This window comes from Natator depressus, chromosome 9 (assembly GCF_965152275.1).
Source record: "Natator depressus isolate rNatDep1 chromosome 9, rNatDep2.hap1, whole genome shotgun sequence".
Lineage (NCBI taxonomy): Eukaryota > Metazoa > Chordata > Testudines > Cheloniidae > Natator > Natator depressus.
Window position 1 is genome coordinate 46,799,237 of NC_134242.1, and position 23,573 is coordinate 46,822,809.

General features: G+C 45.1%; 1 protein-coding gene across 1 annotated transcript in view; it reads right to left on the minus strand.

The window, feature by feature from the left end:
- The window catches only part of MYO7B (myosin VIIB), an 89,942-nt gene extending 67,072 nt beyond the window's left edge, over nucleotides 1-22,870 (minus strand). Inside the window, exons 1-13 of the mRNA XM_074964029.1 lie at nucleotides 22,733-22,870; nucleotides 15,639-15,681; nucleotides 13,427-13,540; nucleotides 11,882-12,034; nucleotides 10,080-10,264; nucleotides 8,832-8,953; nucleotides 7,022-7,164; nucleotides 6,814-6,927; nucleotides 3,873-4,026; nucleotides 2,750-2,826; nucleotides 2,268-2,387; nucleotides 1,890-2,032; nucleotides 342-552 (exon numbers count right to left, since the gene is read on the minus strand). Of these exons, the coding sequence (XP_074820130.1) occupies nucleotides 342-552; nucleotides 1,890-2,032; nucleotides 2,268-2,387; nucleotides 2,750-2,826; nucleotides 3,873-4,026; nucleotides 6,814-6,927; nucleotides 7,022-7,164; nucleotides 8,832-8,953; nucleotides 10,080-10,264; nucleotides 11,882-12,034; nucleotides 13,427-13,540; nucleotides 15,639-15,656 (1,554 nt within the window). The 5' untranslated portion in view covers nucleotides 15,657-15,681; nucleotides 22,733-22,870. The remainder of the gene's footprint in view (nucleotides 1-341; nucleotides 553-1,889; nucleotides 2,033-2,267; nucleotides 2,388-2,749; nucleotides 2,827-3,872; nucleotides 4,027-6,813; nucleotides 6,928-7,021; nucleotides 7,165-8,831; nucleotides 8,954-10,079; nucleotides 10,265-11,881; nucleotides 12,035-13,426; nucleotides 13,541-15,638; nucleotides 15,682-22,732) is intronic.
- Nucleotides 22,871-23,573: the final 703 nt, after the last annotated feature.

The following is a 23,573-nucleotide window of genomic DNA, read 5'->3' on the forward strand; positions in this document are numbered from 1 at the left end:
GGATGATCACAGTAGTCCCTTCTGGCCTTGGAATCTATGAGTCTATAAGGGCCACAAATTATTCTGGCCCTGAAGAATTCCGGAGCAGCAACTCCTCCCAGCTGTAAGCACAGTCCAGCACACAGTCAACCAGGGAACCATCTACAGTGTGCACAAGAGTTTTAATCTCATGGACTTTCCCCTTTGGGTTGCAACTGGAGAGGACATTAAAGGTAGTGAAGGGACTTCTGTGGGGAGATGACTCTCACTGGGTCTTACCAGCTCACAGTCCCTCCAGAAGAGCTTCCTAGGCAGCTGCCCTCTGTGTGAAGCCAAGAGACCAGATACAATAAGGCTCTCACCTTAGGGAACTTGCTTTCCTCATCAATGAGGGAGACAATGTTCATGGGTTTGAGTGCAATCACTTCCAAAGCCTGGTGGTTGTCTGTGAAGTCAATGTGGCTCCAGGAGATGTGCTCCGCAAGGTATTCCTCCTGCTCCAGCTTGAAGACATGGCGCACAAAGAACTGCTGAAGGTGCTCGTTGGCAAAGTTAATACAGAGCTGCTCAAAGCTGCAGGGGAACAGCATGAGGACCCACTGTCATCTCCATGTTACCTGGTACCATCACTTTCACTGGACAGTATTATCTGACACTCTATATTTGATACATGCACACAGGGAACACTGTTATAGTTTAGGTGATACCATTTCACACTGTTAATGAACACCCCTGGTGTATGTTGTTCTATCTGGACACGTCACCATGCCCAACAACCCACATGCAATGGACTCCTTCTCCATATAGTGTGTGGCTGGCAGGACAGATTGTTTCATTTTATGTTTTGTTTTGTTTTGTTTTTACAGAGACACGTAGGAGCTTCCTGGTTGTGTGCCTAGCTAGCCTGTATGTGCTTAGCTAACCCATATAGGTGTGTGATCGGATTCCTCTTACTCTTTTCCTCTCTGCCACCTTCCCTCCTTTTGTTTATCACTCACGCATCTTGCATCTGGTCTTGTAAATACTTGGGGGCAAGGATTTTGTGTGCTGGTGTGTCTTCACACCATGAGGCCCTGATCTGGATTGTGACCTTTAGGCACCATCATAATATAGACAGATTTATCACATATTCCATTAAAGGTATCATACAGAAATGTGACACTGATCACATGCTCCCTGGGCTTTATCCCAGGTGTAGCATCTTTGGTACATTAATATGCAGACCACCTGTGGTTCATGGTCTGCACAGCATTTGTTGATGGTCTGTGGAAAGCTGGCTGGTTATACGGTTCTGGCTCTCCTCCTTGTGTCCTGCTGGTTCCCTGCCAAAGAGCCTCAGTGCCCATAGAAGGAGCTGGACACAAGGAAGAAGAGCGAGTCTAGCTGCCTCCATTGCGGCCACTACTATCTAAGAGGAAACAGAAGCTGCTCTTGGGGCCTGAAGCCATCAGTGGGAGAGGAATGTCCAGGAGACATGGGAAAGAGACAACGGGCATTATGTCAGGGAGGAAGAGGCATCTGGGCAGCTTGTCCACAGGAGCACGGAAATCAAGCGCCTGAAACCATGTACAGGAGAGGACTGGGCAAGAGGAAAGCATGCAGGGAATAGGAACCTGAGGTATCCACAACATGATCTCCATTAAGATGTGGTTCATGCTATGATGAAGTTGGAGAACCTCTGTGCCGTGCAACATAGCTCAGCAGAGGTAATGGCATCTGTGTGGCAGGAAAAGTCAGCACAGGGATGTGCATCATGATCATCGCTAGGAAAATTCAGTGATGGAAGCAAACACCATCTTTACTTTGAGCGCGAAGACGACAATGAATGAGCAAATTAATTCATTTGTTCCCTATTTTTATGTCTGCTATTTGTCACCTTCCCTGACGGAAATGAATCTGGAACATCCTACCTGTTGGTGTTAAAGTTTTCAAAACCAAAGATGTCCAGAAGCCCAATGGACCTGCGCGAACTTTTAGAATCCTGAGAAGGTGGGCTGAAAATTGCAGCATTGATCTTATTTACTATCCACAAGAAGAGATGGCCATAGATCCCCTGCGGAAGAGTTAAAAAGGAGGTAAGGGCCCAATAATGCAAACCCTAGTGGGCCTAGTGCTTGCCCTGCTGAATGAAGCCAACATGCACGCTCCGTGTAGCAAGATCTAGGGCCCAGTGATAAGTGTTTGCAGAACCAGGCCCTGAGACAGTCTGTAGACACAGCTCTGAAAGCATTCCCACTCTTTGAAAAACATCAGTGCAATGCACACTTGGAAGGGGTGGACTCCTTTACCTTCACAAAGGCGTCTCTCCCATCAGCAGCCTGGACAATGCTCAGGGGCATGGACACGCTCTCTCCTCGGATGATGATCGAGTGGTTTGTAAGGCTGTTTTGCAGTTCTCCAGAGTCCACCTATAGGAATAATCATTGCAGCTGGGTCATCCGATGTAGATAAAGCAGACCTGGCAAAGACGGGCGGAGTCTGACTCAGGAAAAAGAGAGTAAGATAGAAGTGGGGAAAGCAGAGACATGCTGTCTGACCGATACTGTGGCCTACTGTCACAGAAAAAAATAGCTGTTCCTGGGGCCTATATCAGGAAAGATCTCTCAGTCTGGTGGGGCAACACTGTGAGCATTAGCAGCGGCAAGGGGACACAGCACAAAAGGAAAACACCATAAACAATCCCTCAACAGAAGCACATGTGCCAACAATCCACCCTCCCAGAAGGGGGAACAAACCACAGAGCTAGTGAGAGAAGACGAGAATCCAGTACCTCAAGCAGTTTGGTTGCTACAGAAAAGTGTGAAGAATCCAGCACATCAGAGCAGTCCAAATGATCATACACAGCAGCTGGGAAGAGGAAACCGCAAAGCTCAGTATACACACACAGTACAAGTCACTACCACTATGGTGCATGGCTGTATTGTTACTGTTTGTATTACTGTACTATCCAAAGCCAGGAGCAGGATCTCGGGCGGAGCACTGTACAGAAACACAGGCCATGTCCACACTAGCAGAGTGTTAGCAGTTTAATTAATCCACACCGCTGACCAGCATAGCTCTGCCGGCAGTCTGTAGTGTAGACCTGGCCCCAGTGAGAAAGCCACTGCCCTGAGAAGCTCCCAAGCTAAGAGATTAATCAGATCGCATTGAACAGAGGACGTAAGAGTCACCTACAGAATGCATTCAGTGCAATGCTAAGGCTGCAATTTGAATCAAACCCAACTCAGAGAATTCTGAGTTTCCACAATAACCCTGACTCAGGGCTTGTCTACAATGGCACTTTACAGTGCTGCAACCTTTTCGCTCAGGGGTGTGAAAAAACACCCCCCTGAGCCCTGCAAGTTTCAGCGCTGTAAAGTGGCAGTGTAGACAGTGCACCAATGCTGGGAGCCGCACTCCCAGTGCTGGTAGCTATGCCCCTTGTGGAGGTGGTTTGTTTAGAGAGCTGGGAGAACTCTCTCCCAGAGCTCTGCCATGACTACACAAGCCATGTTAAAGTGCTGCCACAGCAGCACTTTAACGTTGCCAGTGAAGAGGTGCCCTCAGCCTCTCCCTTCCCCCTAGCACACAGAGTCCTTTTCATTATCATTCGTGCCAGGGCACGGTGTTATTTAATGCCTCAGTGTGTGTGAGGGGACCTCTTTATGGCCTGCCAACCTTGTCTCACAGTGAGAATAGTAACAGGGTCACCTCTCAGAACAGAATTCAGTCGGCTCACCCACCAGTACTTCTATTGTCTGCAGCTGCTGCCCTTCCAACACCCCCACTTGCCATCCACACCTGTTTGGCAGACAGCCACGAGCTGGCCTTTAGACAAGAAGGCAGATAGTGACCCACAGACTTTAAACATTGAGATGAAGGGAAGACCTAGCTGCAAGCAGTGCTGTGTTTACCTTCAAACTCGACATTCCCCAGGTGCAGAATAGCAGCCAGCAGCTTGCTGATGTCCCAGTGCTCGGAATCTGAGAACATGAGGATCTTCATAGCAGAGCGGATGTGAGCATATTCCTTTGCATCATTACGGCCGTCACAAGAAGTGCAGGCACCCTGCATGACAGCACATTCATGGGCACAGGGGAACCGTCTGGGTACTAATACAGACCTAGCATAGCAGCCTCTAGGCTGTAGAACAAAACATATATAACAGAACTGCCCCGTGGGCTGCTCGATACAGACCCAAGATACAAACTCTTGTATTTTATTTTATTTTTTAATTTCCCTTTTCCATGGTAGTTTCTTTCTTCGCTCCCACTCAAAAGAAGGTGACACATTGCTTGGAGTGGTGTTAGCCAATATGCATCTGTTAGGCATAGTATACACAACATGAATAGGTATGATGTGCATGATACTAATATAATATACATTATGTACATGGGTGGTGGGAGAAGTTATGTTAACTAAATGGCTTATGCTCTTCCCACAGTTCTGTTCACCCACGTCAAGCCTTGTACACCACTTTGCAAAACTGAAGTCAGCTTTGGCTTTAGAACATAGGAAACGTGTCAAAGCAGAGATGCATGAATAAACTGTGTGCCAAGTACAGGGAGGGTGTACTTCCATGGCTCATCAGCACTTGGAATGCAGCATTCAAAACGAGATATGGGAAAGTATAGAGAGCTACCAAGGACAAACCTAGCTAACAAGTGGGTTAGACTTAAACTTAAAGTGAATAGAGGGGGCTGTTAGCTGGCACACGTGCACAATATAAACAGAAGGAAGTTTGAGGATGGCTCTTTGAACCACACCTACTGTGTAAGGTGAACATGCTGTGGGATAAGAATGGTTTTCTGGAAGAAGGGTATAGAATAGACGTTTCCCTTTCATGTTGTGCTGTGTTGTCTTGAGACAATGCATTTGGCTTTCCTGAATATTTTTATGAGCGAACCGTGAGTGTAGTCAAACATTTGGCTACACACCTGTCTGTCAGTAGTGGGATGAGCCATCCATTAGTGGGTCTCTGAGGTCAAACAGCACATGCTTCCATGGCTGAGCTGAGTAACATGGGAAGAGGAGAGAGAAGCTTAGGCCAGGGGCTGCTTCAACAACCAGCTACATTAAAGGCTGCTCTGGAGCAGAGAAAGAGAAGACGTAACTTTCAGCAGTCCACCCACTGCTCTATCTGTTACCATGGGATACATTTGCAGTGTTTCTTAGGGCAGATTTGAGGTCACGTCTCTTTCCCTGCCCCTGTTGTAGCTCTCCTCTGCCCTGTACAAACATCCCCTGGCACTAGTCAGTAACCCCCAGTTTGAGAAATAAAGACAGGCAGGGTTGGGACAGTGGTAGAAAATACCTTTGCAAAATCAGAACACTAGAATCCAGCACAAGACACTGAGTGGCACAATCCAAAAACAACATGAGAAAGGTCTCCAGCAATAGTCTGCCTGGCACAGCTCAGGGCTCTGCCCTTTGCTACCTTCCACATAAATAACTCATTAAGGGCTGGCCCATATTGTAGGGCATGTCTGCTGGGTCAGTGAGTCCTGGGCAATGCAGTGCTGTGGCAGCAGGAAGAGTGAAGTGTCCTTATGTGCTTCTCTATTTATAGCACTAAGAATAGCTATTCGTACCAATAGCTGAGCAAAACAAAAACCATGAGAGCAGGGTCTAATCTGCCTATCTAAATATTTTACAGCACTCATCACTGAGCTAAAAGGACTTCAGCCCTTCATGGAATACACAGCGCTTGCACTGCTGTAATAAGCGCTGACCGCGTTATCACTTTGTCCTCGATCATTCCATTCCTATAATTAACGAGCTGGGGAATCTGCTCCCACTCGCTGGACCAATGGCACACAGGGGCACTTTCCTTTAGGGGCAGCATCATTTGAGCCCATAGCAGTAGTGCATGCGAATGGCCGAGAGGAGCTGCAGGCATGTTCTAGCTAATGAGATTCTTCCCATCCTTTAACACAGAGTTCCACAGCTTTCTGTAAACATTCAGGCCTACGGTTACAAAAGCCTCCACTATCTTGAGTAGCTTTTTTTTTTTGGGTGCCCAACCCTGCTCCCACTGAAGTTTGTGGCATGAATCCTGCTGGCTTCAGCAGGGGCAGGACTGGGCCCTAATTCCTCCTTTCCTCGTTTTTTGTCCAAGTCACAGAGCAAAGCAGCTCAGCTCATGTTTTTAGCATGAAGAACTTGGCCAGACTAGGGGTGGGATTTCCAAAACTGCGTAGAAGCACAAATCCCACTGAAAGTCAATGGTGGTGGTGCTGTTAAGCCACTAAGTACTTTCAGCGGTCTCCCCCAAGATGAATCCCCACATCCAACAAGGGAAACTCTCTGGAAAACATAAACACAGACTGGGAAGTTTATGTTAACTAGCCCAGATTAGAGAGAGAACCACGTTACTGAGTTATTTCTGCAAGGCCCACTACAGATAAGGACCATGGCTACTGGTGTTGCTTCAGCTGTGAAATAAAGGAACATTTTGTACCTGTTAATTCCTTTTCTCTGAAAAATACATCCAGGCCTTGTGTTCTCCCTGCTGGGAGATCAATGGCAGTTACCCGAAACTGGACTGCAGTGCAAAGGCGGGCACTGAGGAGCCAACTGAAGATGCTATTGGTCTTTCTTAAGGCTGCTCTTGATGGATAGCTTCTAATGGCCATAGGTTGCACCCAGTGGTGGATACAGTACAATAAAAGCTTAGAGGACACTGCAGCTGAGCCCACAACATCCTTACTGTTAATTCTTCTTTCACTCTAGGCATGGCCATTTCTATGTGAGAACCAGCCCTCTTGCACTTGCTTTTGCTGTGACACGTGAAAGTGGCCCAGCATGAGGAACCCCGTGCTCAAGGCGATGGCAGCAGAGGGAGGTGCATCTTACCATGGTGAGGTAGGTGTACTCTGAAGCAGTGCCCAGGTTCAACATCTTCTTCTGCTCCAGATTCATCCCCATTAGCATGCAGTAAAATATGTGATAGTTCCTCTCCTCCGGAGCCTGGAATGAGAGAAGTACCCCAGGGGACAGGCCTGTCAGTGCGGTGTCATAAAACAGGAGCAGAGTTAGCACTGACTCCCAGATTAACCCTTACCTGCCGACAAACCCGGGACTTCTCCAGAAGGAACTGCTCTATCCGGGCTCCTTCGATCACGCTGCTTTGGTTGAAGTGGATGTCGATGTATTTCCCAAAGCGGCTTGAGTTGTCGTTTCGAATTGTCTTGGCATTTCCAAAGGCTGGTGAGGGGAGGAAGTGTAGGACAGAGACAGACACTGGGTTTACTCCTGCTTAGGGCATGGCAACTTCACTTTCAGACTACCTGGTCTTGCTGCTGGCATTTCACCTGGTGAGCTCCAGATTCCAGTGCCGTGTGATCTGACTCACACTGGGAATGACAGGCCCCAGACTCCATCCTACACTCAGCTGAACAGAGAGGCAGACAGCTGTGCACGAGAGCAAATGGGCCCTAAATTTCTCATGTAGGTAGGGAGGGGACACCAGATCTCTCTGCATGGGAAGCAGGGAGGCTGCAAAGCTGTGGGAAGATCCTGTGGGAAGATACAGTCTCCCTCAGCCAAACACCTTCCTACAGACTAGCACAAGTGCATGCCTACCCCTCACCATAACTTCCCCATCTTTCCCCAGCACGACCCCTTCCAGTTCCCAAATCCCTCCCGCAATTGCTTAGACTAGCCCTACCCTGACACCAAGCCTGTCACACCTTGAATAAGCCCTTCCCAACCCCAACCATCAAAACCTTGCCACAGGTTCCCAATTCAGTGCCCCACACCCACAGAAACTTTTGTGCCTCCCTAAGGAAGCAATCCCTGACCTCATCCCTGTGGAGACTCTCCCTGAGCTGAGAATGCTGTACGGGACTCACTTAGGAGCCCATGCAAGCCTTTTTTTTGTCTGCAGAGGTAGACACAGGGATTGAGCAGGCAAACTAGCCATCTCACATGGCACTGAAATGCCACAAAGCAGCCAGGCCCATCATTAGACTGCCTTTCAATGACTCAGGTAATTGAGACACTTGACACCTGTCCTAAAAATGCAGGTGAAAGTAACATTTACAGAGTTCTCATCTACAAAGCAGAGGACTATCCAGTAAAACTCAACTAACATGAGCAGCTCACTCCAGAAATCCTATTCAGTCACATATTTTAAAAGCAGAAAGGAACATTTTGATCATCTAGCCTGACTTCCTGCATAACACAGGCCATTGGATTACACCCTTCATCAAGCCCATATCTTGTGGTTGAGCTAGAACATATAGTTTGGAAAGACATCCAATCTTGATTTTAAAGACATTGATGGAGAACCCATCGCTCCAAATAACCTGTTCCAATGGTTAATTACCCTCATTGTTAAAAATTTGCACCTTATTCCTAGCCTGAATTTACTTAGCTTAAGCTTCTAGCCAATGGCTGGATCTTGTTATGCCTGTGTCTGCTAGATTGAAGACTTATCTGAAAACTTTTCCATGTGTAGGTACTTATACACCATGATGAAATCACTGCTTAATATTCTCTTGGATAAAACCAATAGATCGAGCTTTTAAAAAATGCTGAATGACTCTCCCTGTGTCTTAGAATATCTAGTTTTAACATGTGGGAATAGGGTTGAGTCAAAAACCCTGCAGATCCGGGGCAAAATCTCAGATGAACCACACAGATTTTGGGGAAAACTCTCTGCAGACTTTGCCAAAATTCCTTGTAGATTCCTTGGTCAACCACTACATCATTGAGGCTTTAAGGAGTTCAGCTACTGTGCACTGAGACATTACTGAGACAGTGCACAGTGGCACTGAGACATTACTGCATTACTCCAGCTTTACACTGGCATAAATCCATCAAAATCACTGGTGTTATGGTGAATCAGGCGTCTTGGCTACATAACCTACCTTCCAGAATGGGGTTGGCCTCCAGAATCTGCTGCTCAATCCAGGAATGCTGGCCACTGACAGCAGCTAAAAACTGCAGTATCAGCTTAGTGCTTTCAGTCTTCCCGGCTCCAGATTCTCCACTGGAATCCAAAACATACATGTGGTAAATCAGTGTCTCGGTTTCTTTTTCTCTGCTACAGTGGAAAAAATGGCAGACCAGGGTAAAAATTCACGGATCTTCTCCATACTATGGGACTGTCCTGAGTCTCATGTAGAGAGTAAGAGGCTTACCTTTCAATGTCTCTTTCACTGAATTGAAGCTATTCTTCGTACTAAAATGTTAAGGGCTAAATTGTTCCATCAGTTACACAAGTGCAAATCCACTGATGCCAGTGGATTGGCCCCAGTGTGAAGGAGAGGGAAAATTTGGCCTTTCATCTTTAGTACCTTATTGTACTATCTGTGCTGGTTTTAGTATGTTAACTTCGTGTTCCCAGTATCTCCTCTGCTAGCAAGAGACATCATTGCATTGAGATTATCCAGCTCCTTGCACAAAATATGAACAGAAAACAAGTACAGGGAATACCTTTGTAGGAAAAAGATAATGTTTCTCTTGTCTTGTTTTAGGAGGGGAGATTAACCTTCTCAGAGACAATCTCTCCTTTCAGAAAGTTAAATTTAACCTTCAAACATAATGGCTACCTTCCAAAGGTAAAAAAGGTACCTTCCCTGCTATGGACAATGTACTCAGGCTTCCCATTTTCCATCTATTTATAAAGAGACTATTTGTGTAGAATGACCTGCTGCACTCAGAGGGCTTGGAGGGGAAATGATGGGTTTTGGAAATATAAACATGTGCAAGGGAGCAGTCTCTTGATCCCTTTTTCTTACAAAATATTTCCAGTAAGGGTCCAAATACAAAAATTACAGCACAAATATGCAGGGGGAAATCAGCCCTGTCTCTGAAGCTGTGCATGAAAATGTTATGTATGCACCCATTTGGGCAAACATAGCTGACATGCTTGGACACACATTATACAGTCACGTGGATACATAAATGCACGTTCAGGACTAAATATTTCTGAGTCCTAACTGAAAATGACACAGCAAAAAAGCAAATGTTCTCTTCTCATTTTCCCTGGTGTTATCTATGCCTCCCCAAAGGACTGAAGAGATTGTCACCTCTCCAGACACTTTGGGAACCCTTCTCTGTCCAATCCCGGTGGTAAACCTACCACCACTAGTCCCACCCACTCATCCAGTTACCTGATAACACAGCACTGGTCTCTCTTATTCCTCTTCATATTGAAATAACAGTTGTCTGCGATGGCAAAGACATGGGGAGGCAGCTCCCCAATTCGCTTGTTACTGTAGAGTTGGATCTGTTCCATTGTGTAGAGTGGCAACACCTGGTATGGATTCACCGCGACCAAGATAGAGCCTGTGTAGGTCTGAAAGAGGAGAGAGTTACCCATAACATCAAATCCAGACACAGCAGAACACAGCCATAGCCACCCTGGGCTCTGCTCTCGTTAGAGCTCATAAGCTAAGCAGGTTCGGGAAAGGATAAGGAACTCTTAGGGAAAACCCCGGGTGCTGCAGAAACTTGTGGGTTGATGACTCAGTAGATTGCACTCTTCCCTCTGAATCAGTATTGAACTGGGCACTATGCTACTGGACATAGGGTCATTCAAATGAGACACAATGCTGTGCTCCTGACCAATACTGGTCCATTAAGGATCCCACTGGTGCTTTTTGCAAAAGAAGAGATACTAACCATGATCGCCTGGCCAAATTCCAGCTCAGTTAATTACACTGTGGTTAAAATCTCCGTTAGCTCAACCAGATATGGTATTTTTCGTTTCTTACCATTAACTGTTGTGAAATGTTGCTAAGTGATGTTAAACAGCTGTTGTATTCTACCCCAGATGTGGCTGCACTTCAGGGGTAGGCAAAATAATTGGTGTGTGTGTGTGTGTACATACCCCAGTTATTTTGCCTATCCCTGAAATGTGTCTGTGTGTATATAGTGTCATTTGGTAAAGTTTATAAAGTGCCAAATGGGATCCATTTGGATGAAAGGCATTACAGTATATAAATGCAACATGATTACATACAAGAGCTTCAAAATATGACTGCCAGGGTTTATTATTGTAATGGTTACATTGTTACATTTACTTTACATTGTTACATTTGCTATAGTAGTGTAGCACCTATTAAAATCAGGGCTTGATTTGGCACTGCCTGGGCACTGCATAAACATGTTGTAAGACAGCCCCTGCCCTGTAAAGTTTACAATCCAAACAGACAAGCAGAGCAAAGTGTGGGAGAAACTAAGTAACTATATCCTTGTTTTCTAGATGGGGAAGTAAGGCACAGAGAGATTAAGTGGGTTAAGTTACCCAGGGTCACACACGAAGTCTGTGGCAAAGCCAGAAAATGAAACCACATCTCCTGAGTCCCAAGGCAGTGCCTTAAACACAAGACCAACATTCCTCTCAATGTATTTTATTGCATCACAATTAAATAAAGATCAAATTGAACCTAAAGACAAGCCAGATCATACCATTGCCAACAATAACAAATAGAGCATCTGGTTGGACTAATAGTTTGTTATTTCCTCAGGTGAATATTGAAATTAGCCTAGCAGAGTGTATGTTGATTTCCTAACTGCATGCTGTACCACAGACCTGATATCTGTCTTAATGTCTGGATTGACAGACAGAGAGTCACCACTGGTAACTTTCACTTTAGGCAGAAAACTAAAAGGCAGCTCTCTTGCTGTCCATGCATCTCACTGTCGAGTCACTCCATGATTTCAAAGTCTGGTGCCAGCTCTTGTCCTTGCAGTCAAGGTGCTAGGATGAGATCAGTTATAGAGAAGAAAAGGGAGAATTTCAGAACTGCTGAGACACTAAGGCTCTCTCAGTCCAATATTTGGCAAAGGAAACCAGGCTGCCTTGTGTCAGAGGCTGCTCCTTGGCTGACAAGTTGTCCCCCTGTCAGAAGTGTGCTGTTTTTCATTTCTTATTCTTGACTGAGATTTGCCCATTTGTCTTGGCACTCACATAGATTTTGTGCTCCTGATGGCGGATAAGGAGGTTACGCACTATGCCTGCTTCATTCAGGTCCCCGAGGCGTATCATGTCTTCCACCCCTTGCGCAGAGGTGGGATGCATGGGACGCACAGCATTGATGTTCCGGGCAGTGATCCAATGTTCCTTAAATAGAACAACACAACAGCTTTTAATTAATCATCTGGGATTTTGTACATTAGCTCAGGGGCATCCAAAGGAGGGAGCCATGTTGCCGTGGAGGGAACCTGAGTGTAACTCACACTAGCACAGTGTGGGTTTAGCTGGCATAACCCAGAGCAGATTGGAGCAGCTTTATCTTTAATACACAGGTGCAGCCCACTGAGACTAAGACCCAGCATGCAATGCTTGAATCAAGATAGGACATTACAGGTGAGGAATATAGTCAAGATCCTGTGGCAAGCTGGACCTAGGTGAGCCAGCCCTGGATTCTCTTATGCTCCAGTGGAATTTCTGTGGCAGCTACACTTAAATTAAAAATATGGAAGTTTTTAATTGAAATATGGAAAGGAATGAAACAATCAGTTCAGTAGCCCATATCCTGATATTAAATTCAGTTAGCGATTTCACGCTGTCCCCACATTTTCGGTTTTGCTGCAGATTTGGGTATTGACAAAGCATAACGGCATCGTAAAAACTGTTGAGAGGAAACCTGAGGTTTGGGAGCTGGGATGGGGACAGCTGGGCTTTGGGTATCAGGAAGGGGTGGGAAGAAGCTTGGGCTTGTAGGATAAGCACAGGCATTGGATGTTTCTGATTTTTAAAAAAGATCAGCAGTGAAACAGTTAACAGTATGCCATTTAAAGTGTCATCTTTATGTTTGAGAGTCAACAATCCCTTGAGATGAATGGAGCCATTCACACCTCCCAGAACTATCCTTGCAAGCCAGCTGCAAGTGCAGGAACACAACACTGCATCAGTTTGTGCTCAGTTCTTATTCTCAGTGTTCTCTGCACAATCATGAGGGCTAGAAATGGAATGAGAACTTAGATGCTGGAGCACAATTCTCCAGCAAATGTGGGACAAGAAGTACTCGCTGTGGCAAATTCAGCTGCTGTGGATTACACGGAGACTATAACCTCCCAGAAATACAGGCTTGGAGATAGGACCAGACCATTGGCTCATCAAGTCCCATGTCTTGCCTCTGGCAAGTACTACTGCCTGATTCTTGCAGTTCTGTAGTGCTCTGATGGGCCATACACTAGACTGGCCCTGAATCATGACATCCAGATCAGATTCTGAACTCCACTAAAGTTAGAGGGTTTTTGGATATCCAGAATTTTGATTTGGCCCATTATAATGAAAGAGGCTAGCCACAACAGCCAGTTCTGTATCCAGGTGTAGATTCCAAGGGTGAAATCCTTGCCCAGCTGACTTAAAGGGGAATCTGGATTTCACCCTAGAACTCCCAAACGTTCAGGAATAGATCTGTGGCTTGGTTCAGGCCCATCTCTTGTTCTTCGCCATGTTACATAAAACTTAAGTATGTTCTGCTGAGGAAGTTATAACGTAGCCTACCTTGCCTTCATCATCCTCCACCAAGATCTGTCCTGAGTCAGAGATCTTCACAACTGCCCCAATAGGGACATTGTATTCACTGTTGGACAAGGATTCCAGCCATACATGATCACCCTGGCGAGAAGGAATTGCTACTGTTAAGTACTGCTTTACATCTAGGCTCCAACTAACTCTTAGCATATATCTCCTGGTTTTAATAACTGTGGGATTTCTTTTACTGTGCTTAACTGGCCCAGTGCCTATTGCCTGGACGAAGCGTTATCTAGTGGTTAAAGCAGGTTAGGAAGTCAGGACTCCTGGGTTCTAATCCCAGCTCTGCTACTGACCTGCTATGTGACTTTGGACAAGTCATTTGGGATAGCCATTTTATAGGCGGAAATGGCACAGAAGTTATAACAATGACACTGCTTGTCTAACTACATTACGTCACAGAGAAGTTCTGAGGCTCAGTGACTGCCCCCAAAGTGCTTTGATATTCTCAAATGAGATACAGTCTGTATGTGCATTTATTATTATTTCTGCTACTTAAAAACATTCAAAGACAAAGCAGTATTGGAAAAGTGGTAGGAGGGCATCTTCAGACAAGATAACGCTGATGGGTTGACTAGATATCCTGGTCATTTTCAGAGATTTGTGATAGTAAGTTCTAATTGTACATTCCCTCAACGATCAATTGAATAATCTGCACATGGAAACATTAGCACATTTATCAGCTCCTTCCTTGGGGACAAATCCTGCGCTCCTTATTCAGGCAAAACTCCTACCTTGGCATCAATGAAGGACCACACCTGGGGCAGCTCCAGTCAGTATTCTGTCTACAGAGCAAACAGGCAGGCAGAATGCCTATGGTGCCACAGGAGGGAAGCATACTCCTAGATGACTCTACACTTCCTTTAGAGAGGTATAGCTAATGCTCCAGACAGCACTGGCTGCTGTTTGCGAGGCATGACCAATCCCTCCATCCTGCACTACATCCCCTTTGGAGTATCTTGCACGGCTAGTGGTGCTAACACTCCCCCAGCCCTTGCGTCCACAGAATGCAAAGACCAAGATCACTGCAGCCTCTTGCAAGGTAGAGCGGGATCCTTTGCACTTTCCCCTCCACTATCCCATGTGCCCACACAGGGTCAGCCACATCTGGCCTAACCGGTTTTATGCCAATGGTCAAAACTTGGCTGCAAGTAGAATAAAGACTATAGGCCAGATTCTCTGCTGGGGTAAACTGGCATAGCTCCATCCACTTCAATGGAGCTACACCTGTTGAGGATCTGGCTCTGTTGCATATTATTTCAAGTCGGTTCCATAACATTTACTACCATGGAGTGGCTGACTATTTAATTTAAACCTTGTTGGTTTTTTTCCCTCTTAAAATATGTTATTGGTTTACATTAAAAGACAAACAGTTGTAAAGCACTATTGCAATAAATTCTGCACCAGCCAATGGAGCATACCATCTGCAAACAGAACCCTTACTCACGGTGAAGGGAACCTTACCTCTCAAGGAGCCGCATTGGTTTCAGTGGAACTGCTCGTGGTGTAAGGCACCAACGCAGCATGAGCAAGGGTACTACAAGCTTGCCCAAAATAACCATTATGCCCAATAAACAGAACCAGTTGTGTCTCTGTAATTTTGTTTGGGAAGATGTTGTTTGATGCTTAGTTGATATTGGCTCTTTGTTGCTTTTATTTCTGAAGTGAAATGCATTAAGTTCCCATGGACTTCTTTTCACCTCTTTCTGCAACATCCCCCACTAGACCCGTGGTTCTCAACCTTTCCAGACTACTGTACCCCTTTCAGAAGTCTGATCTATCTTGCATACCTCCAACTTTCACTTCACTTAAAAACTACTTGTTTACAAAATCAGACATAAGGATACAGAAGTATCACAACACACTATTACTGAGACACTGCTTACTGTCTCACTTTTACCGTATAGTTATGAAATAAATCAACTGGAATATAAATACTGTACTTACATTTCAGTGTATAGTATATAGAGCAGTATAAACAAGTCATTGTCTGTATGGAATTTTAGTTTGTACTGACTTCACTAGTGCTTTTTATGTAGCCTGTGGTAAAACTAGGCAAATATCTAGATGAGTTGATGTACCCCCTGGAAGACCTGAGTGTATCCTCAGGGGTACACATATCCCTGGTTGAGAACCACTGCTCTAGACTAACCAGTACACCAGAGCAAAGCATCTGACTTACCTTTCTGAGAACCACCATCCTGCCTCACAGTCCCACATACAGCCTGTGTTCACAAAGAGAAGAACAGACTTAGACTACAGGAGAGCTCAGGGATAAGAACAGATCAAAACACTGCCAAAAGTGGGGCACGGGCAGGACTCTCCGCTTAAAAACCAAAAACATAATATCTTTATGATTCTGCATAGGATTAAAGAAAGGAAAAGTGATCATTAAAAGTATACACAAAATGTGGAAACAATATAAACCATGTACCTGAAGGCAAGAATCCTCAACACAGTGCAATGCACAGATTGACTTGCAGGCTATCCTGAGTTCTACCACATAACCCAAGAGGTAGACTAACACAGAAGGCATCACTGTGGAATGTTGCTGGTTTGTTTTTTTAACAGAATTCTCTTAAGCTAATGCCAAAAAAGTTTATAGGCAGAGAGTCAAGCTTAAATTTAACCCCCAATAACAAGACATCACGTAAACTATACCATTATTTGCATTCAGTTGGTCCAGTGACCTAGTGGCTCAATTCCTGTGAGTGGTCAGCCCAGTGACCCAGATTTATTTTCTACCTTGCTAAGCTGCCCAATGCAGTCTGCCCACTAGGTCTGGCACAACACGCATATAAAAGCAGAGATCCATATACAGCCTTCCTCATCTGTGGCTGCAGTGAAGGGCTTTGAGAAGGATTGTGAAGGAGGGAAAATGAAGAGTGTTTGAGGGTTCCAGTTGCAAAGTGGAGAATCCCCCAGGAAACAAACAAAAGCATTGAGGCCACCGTTGAGAGGACAGTATTGGTGACAAGAGTCCAAAGGATTGCCTTGTTTCTTGAGTGTGCAGGCCCTATTGAATCTGCTCCCTTTGCTTTAACGTAAATGATTATATTATTTAGGCCATGAGACCCGGGACAACCAAAGAACCACAGACTAAATAAGCACAAATGCATACACCTTTCCCTGCAATTGGACTCTTGAAGCAATTTCAGGGATAAACATGATCTGTGGGTTGCCTTACTTGCTACACTGAGATTTAGTCCAGTGTCCTTTCGACATGCACAGGGAAATCATGGACAAAGCTTTTCAGAAACTGTTTTGAGCTGGGACTGGGCTGCAAAGTCTGGCTCTAGAACTAGGTTTGAAGTTTTCCAGAGTTTGAGTGTTTTGGTTTGGGACCATCTCTAGAAAATACACCCCAAACCACATTTTAATATGATCTGGGATCTCTAAGATCATTTACAAGAAAATCGCGCTGACTTACAGAGGCCAAATACATCCGTTTAGCAGATGAGCTGGAAGGCTTTTCAACTTCTAAAGCCCAAGATCAGATGTCTGTGTTATCTCCTGAAACAATTGCTGGAGGAACTAAAACTTAATGCAGCCCGGACTCTCCATTCCTTACATTACGTCAGAAATTAGGGATATGGGTAGAGTTCGATCCCAAGCCTCCATTACACAAATCATATAAAAAAACAATGAACATAATTGACAGTCGTTTGGTGGACAGATTATCTGGTTTGCGAAGATGACTCAGCAAACAAAGGGGAGGGAGCAGCCAGGGACCAGCCGAGGCAGTTACGTATGCAAAGTTGGGGGTGTCATCCATCACTTGATCATGGGTGGTATTATTAGTCACTGATCTTATACTAAAAAAAAAAAAGGAGTACTTGTGGCACCTTAGAGACTAACAAATTTATTTGAGCATAAGCTTTCGTGAGCTACAGCTCACTTCATCGGATACATCTGATGAAGTGAGCTGTAGCTCACGAAAGCTTATGCTCAAATAAATTTGTTAGTCTCTAAGGTGCCACAAGTACTCCTTTTCTTTTTGCGAATACAGACTAACATGGCTGCTACTCTGAAACCTGATCCTATACTAAACAGCATGAGTCAAAGAGCAATGTCCCTGCCAGCTGATGCTCTGTGTACCTGAGGAGTCCATTTTGCCTTGACCTAAGCTTAATAATGGCTTTCTTTTGCTTAGTCTCCCCCAGTTCACCACAACAGGACCCAAGCCCACTGGAACAGGGTGGCAAGATCTACAACCACACACAGAGATTGGGGGTGCTTTTTTGTTAGGTCAACAAATTAGCCCTATTAACAGGAGCTACCCCGTGAGTAAAGCTGATAAGTAAATTCTGCGGACTCATCACAGCATGTATAGCTTGTTACCTCTGACAGGGTAGAAAGGGAGAGAAGCTTGACCCTCTGGTCAGAGGGAGGTAGGGGAAATTACAGGAAGGCCCTCGGATCCGGCAGGCTGGAGTTGAGGTGGATATTCTGTTTTCATTAGTCAAGTTACCTGTGAAGCTGAACCCTAGGAAGCCCTATATGTATGGGCTTTATTTGGAGCAGGGTGGGAATGTCACCTGAAGCCATTCGATCCTCAGGCCATCATATTCCCAGCTCTGTGTTGCCCAAACCCCCAGGTAGACATTGAACGGGTTCCACTGCTACAAGGCAGGGCGTAAATTCAGCTGGAGCCCAGCATAGCAGAACTCTGGTAAATATTTTTAAACCTGTGAGAGGCCCAGCACCTCCTGCACGGCTGAAGCCTTAAGCCCCGGCGCCCCCGCTTCTCCTGTGGTGCTAAAGACTGGACCCCCGAATGGGGGGACTCTGGTAAATAATCTTTGAGAATTTAAGCCCTGGCTACAAGGGACCTCCAGAGCAGGCTACAAGTGCCACCTTTGCCTGTGAACCCTCTCTAGTCCCTAACAATATCCACCAAACGCCAGCCTCGCTCCCACATTCTCACAGGTCTCTCATCGTGTGTCTGTGTGAAAAACCACACTCTCTCTCACCTCCTTTCAATCCACCCACAGGAGCTCCCCTATCCCGGTGCTGCCTCTTTCTGGTTGTTCCAGGACACCCTTAGAAAGAAGATGTTTCATTTCAGGGTTTAATATACTAATGAAATATTTGCAATATATTTTCTCCCATTTGGAAACATCTGACTCTAGAACCAAAATACTATATTCCATTTTTGCTGCCACTTATGATGAATTATTGAAAAAAGCTGTCTCAGGACATCATCCTGTGAGGGGTTGTTTACCCTATTCAGGTGATTATAGGGTTAATGTGGGCCTGAGAGGCCAATTAACACACCTGATAGCACCTGGAGTATGGGACAGGCCTAATCAAAGATGAAGCCCAGCTGAGGAGGAGCAGGATGGTTTCTATTAAAAAAAAAAGAAAAGAAAGAGGAAGCTCAGGTCAGAAGGTGGCTGAAGTGAGAGAGGGAAAGAATTCTGCAGACCCGTTCTGAGTGGAACCTGGAGAGATACAGAGAAGCTACCAGGTTGGAATATGCTCTGGCCATGAGCCCTGACAAAAGGGCAGGACCTGGGCTTCCAGGGAAGAAACTCAAGGAGGTGTTCAACTAAAGAGGTGTTTCAGGAGGGAGGTTTACGCTCTGGGATATGCCCTGATGGGAGATGACAGCAGGCGTGAAGGAGATGCCTGGAGTCAGCCTGAGAGAAGGCCAACTGACAGGCAGGTAACCTCGTAGGTAGATGGGAGTGGAGGATCCCGAGTTGAGACAAGACTAGAGGGAGATAACTCTTGAGAGTCAGCATTCTGCAGAAGAATGGAGGGCTGGAAGGACCTGGGATGGATTAAAAGTTTCTGCCTAAGGGAGGGGACAGAAATTTCTTTTGTTGCAGTTTGTGTTTTGCTTTTTAAGTTTGGTTACAAGACTCCAGGGAGAGACCTTAGGGCTGTTACTCTGAGACAGGAGGGAATGGAAGAGGAGCCCTGGAGAGGTGGAAGATGTCTGGATGACCAACAGTGTGTGGGACATGATCTGTTTGGGATGTTGATACCCTGGACAGGGAGAGGCTTTAAAGCAGGGGTTCTCAAACTGGGGGTCAAGACCCCTCAGGGGGTCATGAGGTTATTACATGGGGGGTCATGAGCTGTCAGCCTCCACCCCAAATCCTGCTTCGCTGCCAGCATTTATAATGGTGTTAAATATATTTAAAAGTGTTTTTAATTTATAAGGGGGGGTCACACTCAGAGGCTTGCTATCTGAAAGGGATCACCAGTACAAAAGTTTGAGAACCACTTGCTTTAAAGTGATCTGGCTGGAGGGCCAACTCATGAGAAGAGGAGAATCAGATCGACCATCAGGAGAGGCTGCAGGAGAGGAAAAAGCTGCTACAAGGGTACATGCTAGAGGACAGTCCACTTTTTTATACATCCCAAAAGGATTTGTCAACTTGCTGCTTGGTTAGAGCTCAATCAGGAAATACAGCATCATTTGCATTCAGGTAAATATTGATTTGATGGCACACCTCAAGTAAATCATTAACAGAACGAGTAAACAACACAGGACCAAAAATTGATCTTTGGAGCTCACCCCAAACTACTCCAAAACTTCCTACCTGTAACATCCTCAACTGAAACAAAAGAAAACCCATTTGTCTGGTTGTACATGCTATGGCATCGTTAAGTGAAGTGTAAACATAATCTTAAAACTTCACTTTCTCAGTGCTATTTGAAAAATTCTGCTCTTTGGCTTGGTCTTCGCTCCACAAAATGTATCTTTCTAGAAAGTTTAAGCAAAAAAGAACCATGCATATGCACTACAAAATATCATTAAGAACCAGAGTCTGATAATTCTACATTTGCTGAATGGTGTTGTATTCCAGGAGTAGCCCCAGTGAAGTCACAGAATAAGGTGCTACTCGCCATAAAGAAAAAGAAAAGGAGTACTTTTGACACCTTAGAGACTAACCAATCTATTTGAGCATAAGCTTTTGTGAGCTACAGCTCACTTCATTGGATGCATTCAGTGGAAAATACAGTGAAGAGATTTATATACACACAGAACATGAAAAAATGGGTGTTATCATACACACCGTAAGGAGACTTACTTACTTAAGGATCACTTAAGATGAGCTATTACCAGCAGGAGAGCGGGGCGGGTGGGGGGAACCTTTTGTAGTGTGATCACTCTTCTTACAGTGTGTATGATAACACCCATTTTTTCATGTTCTGTGTGTATATAAATCTCCTCACTGTATTTTCCACTGAATGCATCCGATGAAGTGAGCTGTAGCTCACAAAAGCTTATGCTCAAATAAATTGGTTAGTCTCTAAGGTGCCACAGAAACTCTACAGTGAAGCAGAGAGAATGTAGCTTTAGGGATGATACTTTTTTGTTTTGTTTTGTTTTTTTCCCCCTTATTCTAATATAATTCTTGTTCAGTGTTAAAAGAAAGCTTTGTGATCCTTTACGATGATGGAAATCAGGATAGGTGCCACCACCTTCTTTCAAGCAACTCACTGCTATTCCTTTAACAGTATTATGCTAGAAGGTGTTAATGGCTGCCATCAATCTCAGGCCTGGTTAAGCCAATGGGTGTGCTAACCACCTTTCTTTCCAGATAAATGAAAGGAGCAATTAAGCCCCTTTATGGAGTAAGATAGCTGGAGACAATAAAAGCTACCATATAAAGCCGGGGTGACCAACCTGTGGCTCTGGAGCCACATGTGGCTCTTCAGAAGTTAATATGCGGCTCCTTGTATAGGCACCGACTCCAGGGCTGGAGCTACAGGTGCCAATTTTCCAGTGTGCCAGGGGGTGCTCACTGCTCAACCCCTGGCTCTGCAGGCCCTGTCCCCACTCCATGTCTTCCCGCACCTTCCCCTGAGCCTGCCATGCCTTTGATCCTCCCCCTTTCCCCCCAGAGCCTCCTGCATGCCACAAAACAGCTGATTGGGAGGGAGGGAGAGGCGCTGATGTGGGGCTGCTGATGTATTACTGTGGCTCTTTGGCAAGGTACATTGGTAAACTTTGGCTCCTTCTCAGGCTAGGGTTGGCCACCCCTGATATAAAGCAATAGGCTGCATGGGGATGCCTGCGCAGGGATGAGCCATGTGGTCTGTGGATACTGCAAAGCCCCCCCTTAAGCACATGCTTAACTCTGCACACAGAAAATAGTCCCAGTTACTTCCAAGGGCTATTCACAGTGCATCTAGTTAAGGATGTGTGTATGTGGTTGCAGAATTGAGACCGTAGCTACACGTCGATACAATTTACATCTACAGATATTTGGAAAACTGTACTTGGAAGCATTTTGTGAAGTCAAAGAAAATAACGGAGTGTGCCTGCTTTACAAATGATGTCTAAAGGCTACACCTTTATTATTTCAAAAGTACATTTAATCCCCCAAACAAGGCAGATCACGTCATCATTAAGTACATGCTAAGTTTGAAGTTTAGAAAGCTCCTTTTCTTAAATGTCAAAAAAGTCCTGAAAAATGTCCTTAATAGCTGAAAAATACTTCCTCTTCCCCAACAATATGTTTGTCTATCTTAACTATTATATTTATGCAACTTTTCCAATACGTAGGTTATAGTTCAAAGCCTAGAATGTGCATTTCAGCTCAAAAGATTTCAAAATGTCATAACTGAAATCAGAGTGCAAAGAGGAATCTCATCCTGAACTATACCAGTCACTATTGCAACACTAATACTGATTTGCTAGAGGTTTATAACCATTATAAACTGGAATAATTATAGCTAGTTATCAAACCTGCAGAACTCATGAATCCAGAAAAATATGAATATAAACTTCAGTAAATGACAGCTTGCAGCTACCAGTTGTACCAGTCCTGGTCCCCAACTGATCTGTAACATCATAACACCCTAGCTTATTCAGCACTATCAGGAACTCATTTTCATGATCTTGGAGACAAGTGCAACAGTTATTCTCCTTCCCTTTTATTTCTTGGTTTGAATGGGCTCCCTCTGTCCATCTTTTAGTTGCGCTTCCTGCAACTACTTCCATTCCCTACCTCCCCAGAAATCGTTCCCCACACCACCATGAAAATTGCCTCTCCAGTGGCATCTAGTTATGATCTACCCTTTCTCTCTTCGAGTCTCATCAGGAATTTTCTTGGGAAGCCTCTTAGTTTTTATGGATTTCAGATTCAAATTCAAGAGTAAAATTTCTTCTTTTACCCAGTATTAGTAGCAAATGCCGTCCCCGCTCCTTGCTTGTATTGCTTTTTGCAGTGCATGTCTTTGCTGCTCTTCTCACCTGAGCAAGCTAACCCTCTAAATCAGAGTCTGAATGGTGCCGAAAAGGATGGGAGGTACCTGTTCACACGAAAGATTTTGCTGTTTGCCTGATTCTGCTGTGTTTCCTCTCTCTCACAGATAGCAGAGTGGGAAAGAAAATGGAGATGAAGTTGGTGGTGGAGCCATTGAGAATGCCGCCCTGCGTGTCAGCCCTCCGTGGCAAAAAGGAGGAAGTAACTGAAGTGCCTTTCACAGTTATTTATTATGGGACTTTGCCCCCAGTTCAGCATTTATTCCATTTCCACACCAGGGATTCCAGGCACCGGTGAGGTCAATTGCTCTCATTCGTAATGCTTGCCTGAGCCTTAAACTTTAGCCTCTCCACTGCATGCGGCTCCTGTCAGACTCCTGAAAGGCATCCCAAAGGGAAAGGCTTGGGCCTGATTCTCCTGCTTCATAGGCCACAGAGCTCAAGAATGGAAAATAAACTCAAGACATCCCTTGCCAGCCACTGTGAGGGAGCAACTGAGGTTTATGCCTGTGCAGCCTGGTAAAGGGGAAGGGATTTTTAGTCAGTTTATTTAAAACACTCTTGTTTTGTTATATATCAATGTAATCAAATGCCTGACAAACACCTGGGAGAACAAGTATCCCTGTGAAAGATTCAGTGGCCCTGGATTCCGATGTTTAGATAGGTGTTATCCTCCTTCCAGTCCCGCCCCGAAATGTGAACAGTTTGATTTCGAAGTCCGAGCCCTCTTGATTGCTCAGTTTTCAATCTCTTGTCTCATTAAATGTCATCTCACTACCGCCCCAGTCTGCCAAGGAGCCCTCCAGCAACAACGCAGAAGTCAAGACGTGGCTGAAAAATAATCCTTTCAGGCTGTCATTACCCATAATCAAGATGCAAAAAGGGGCA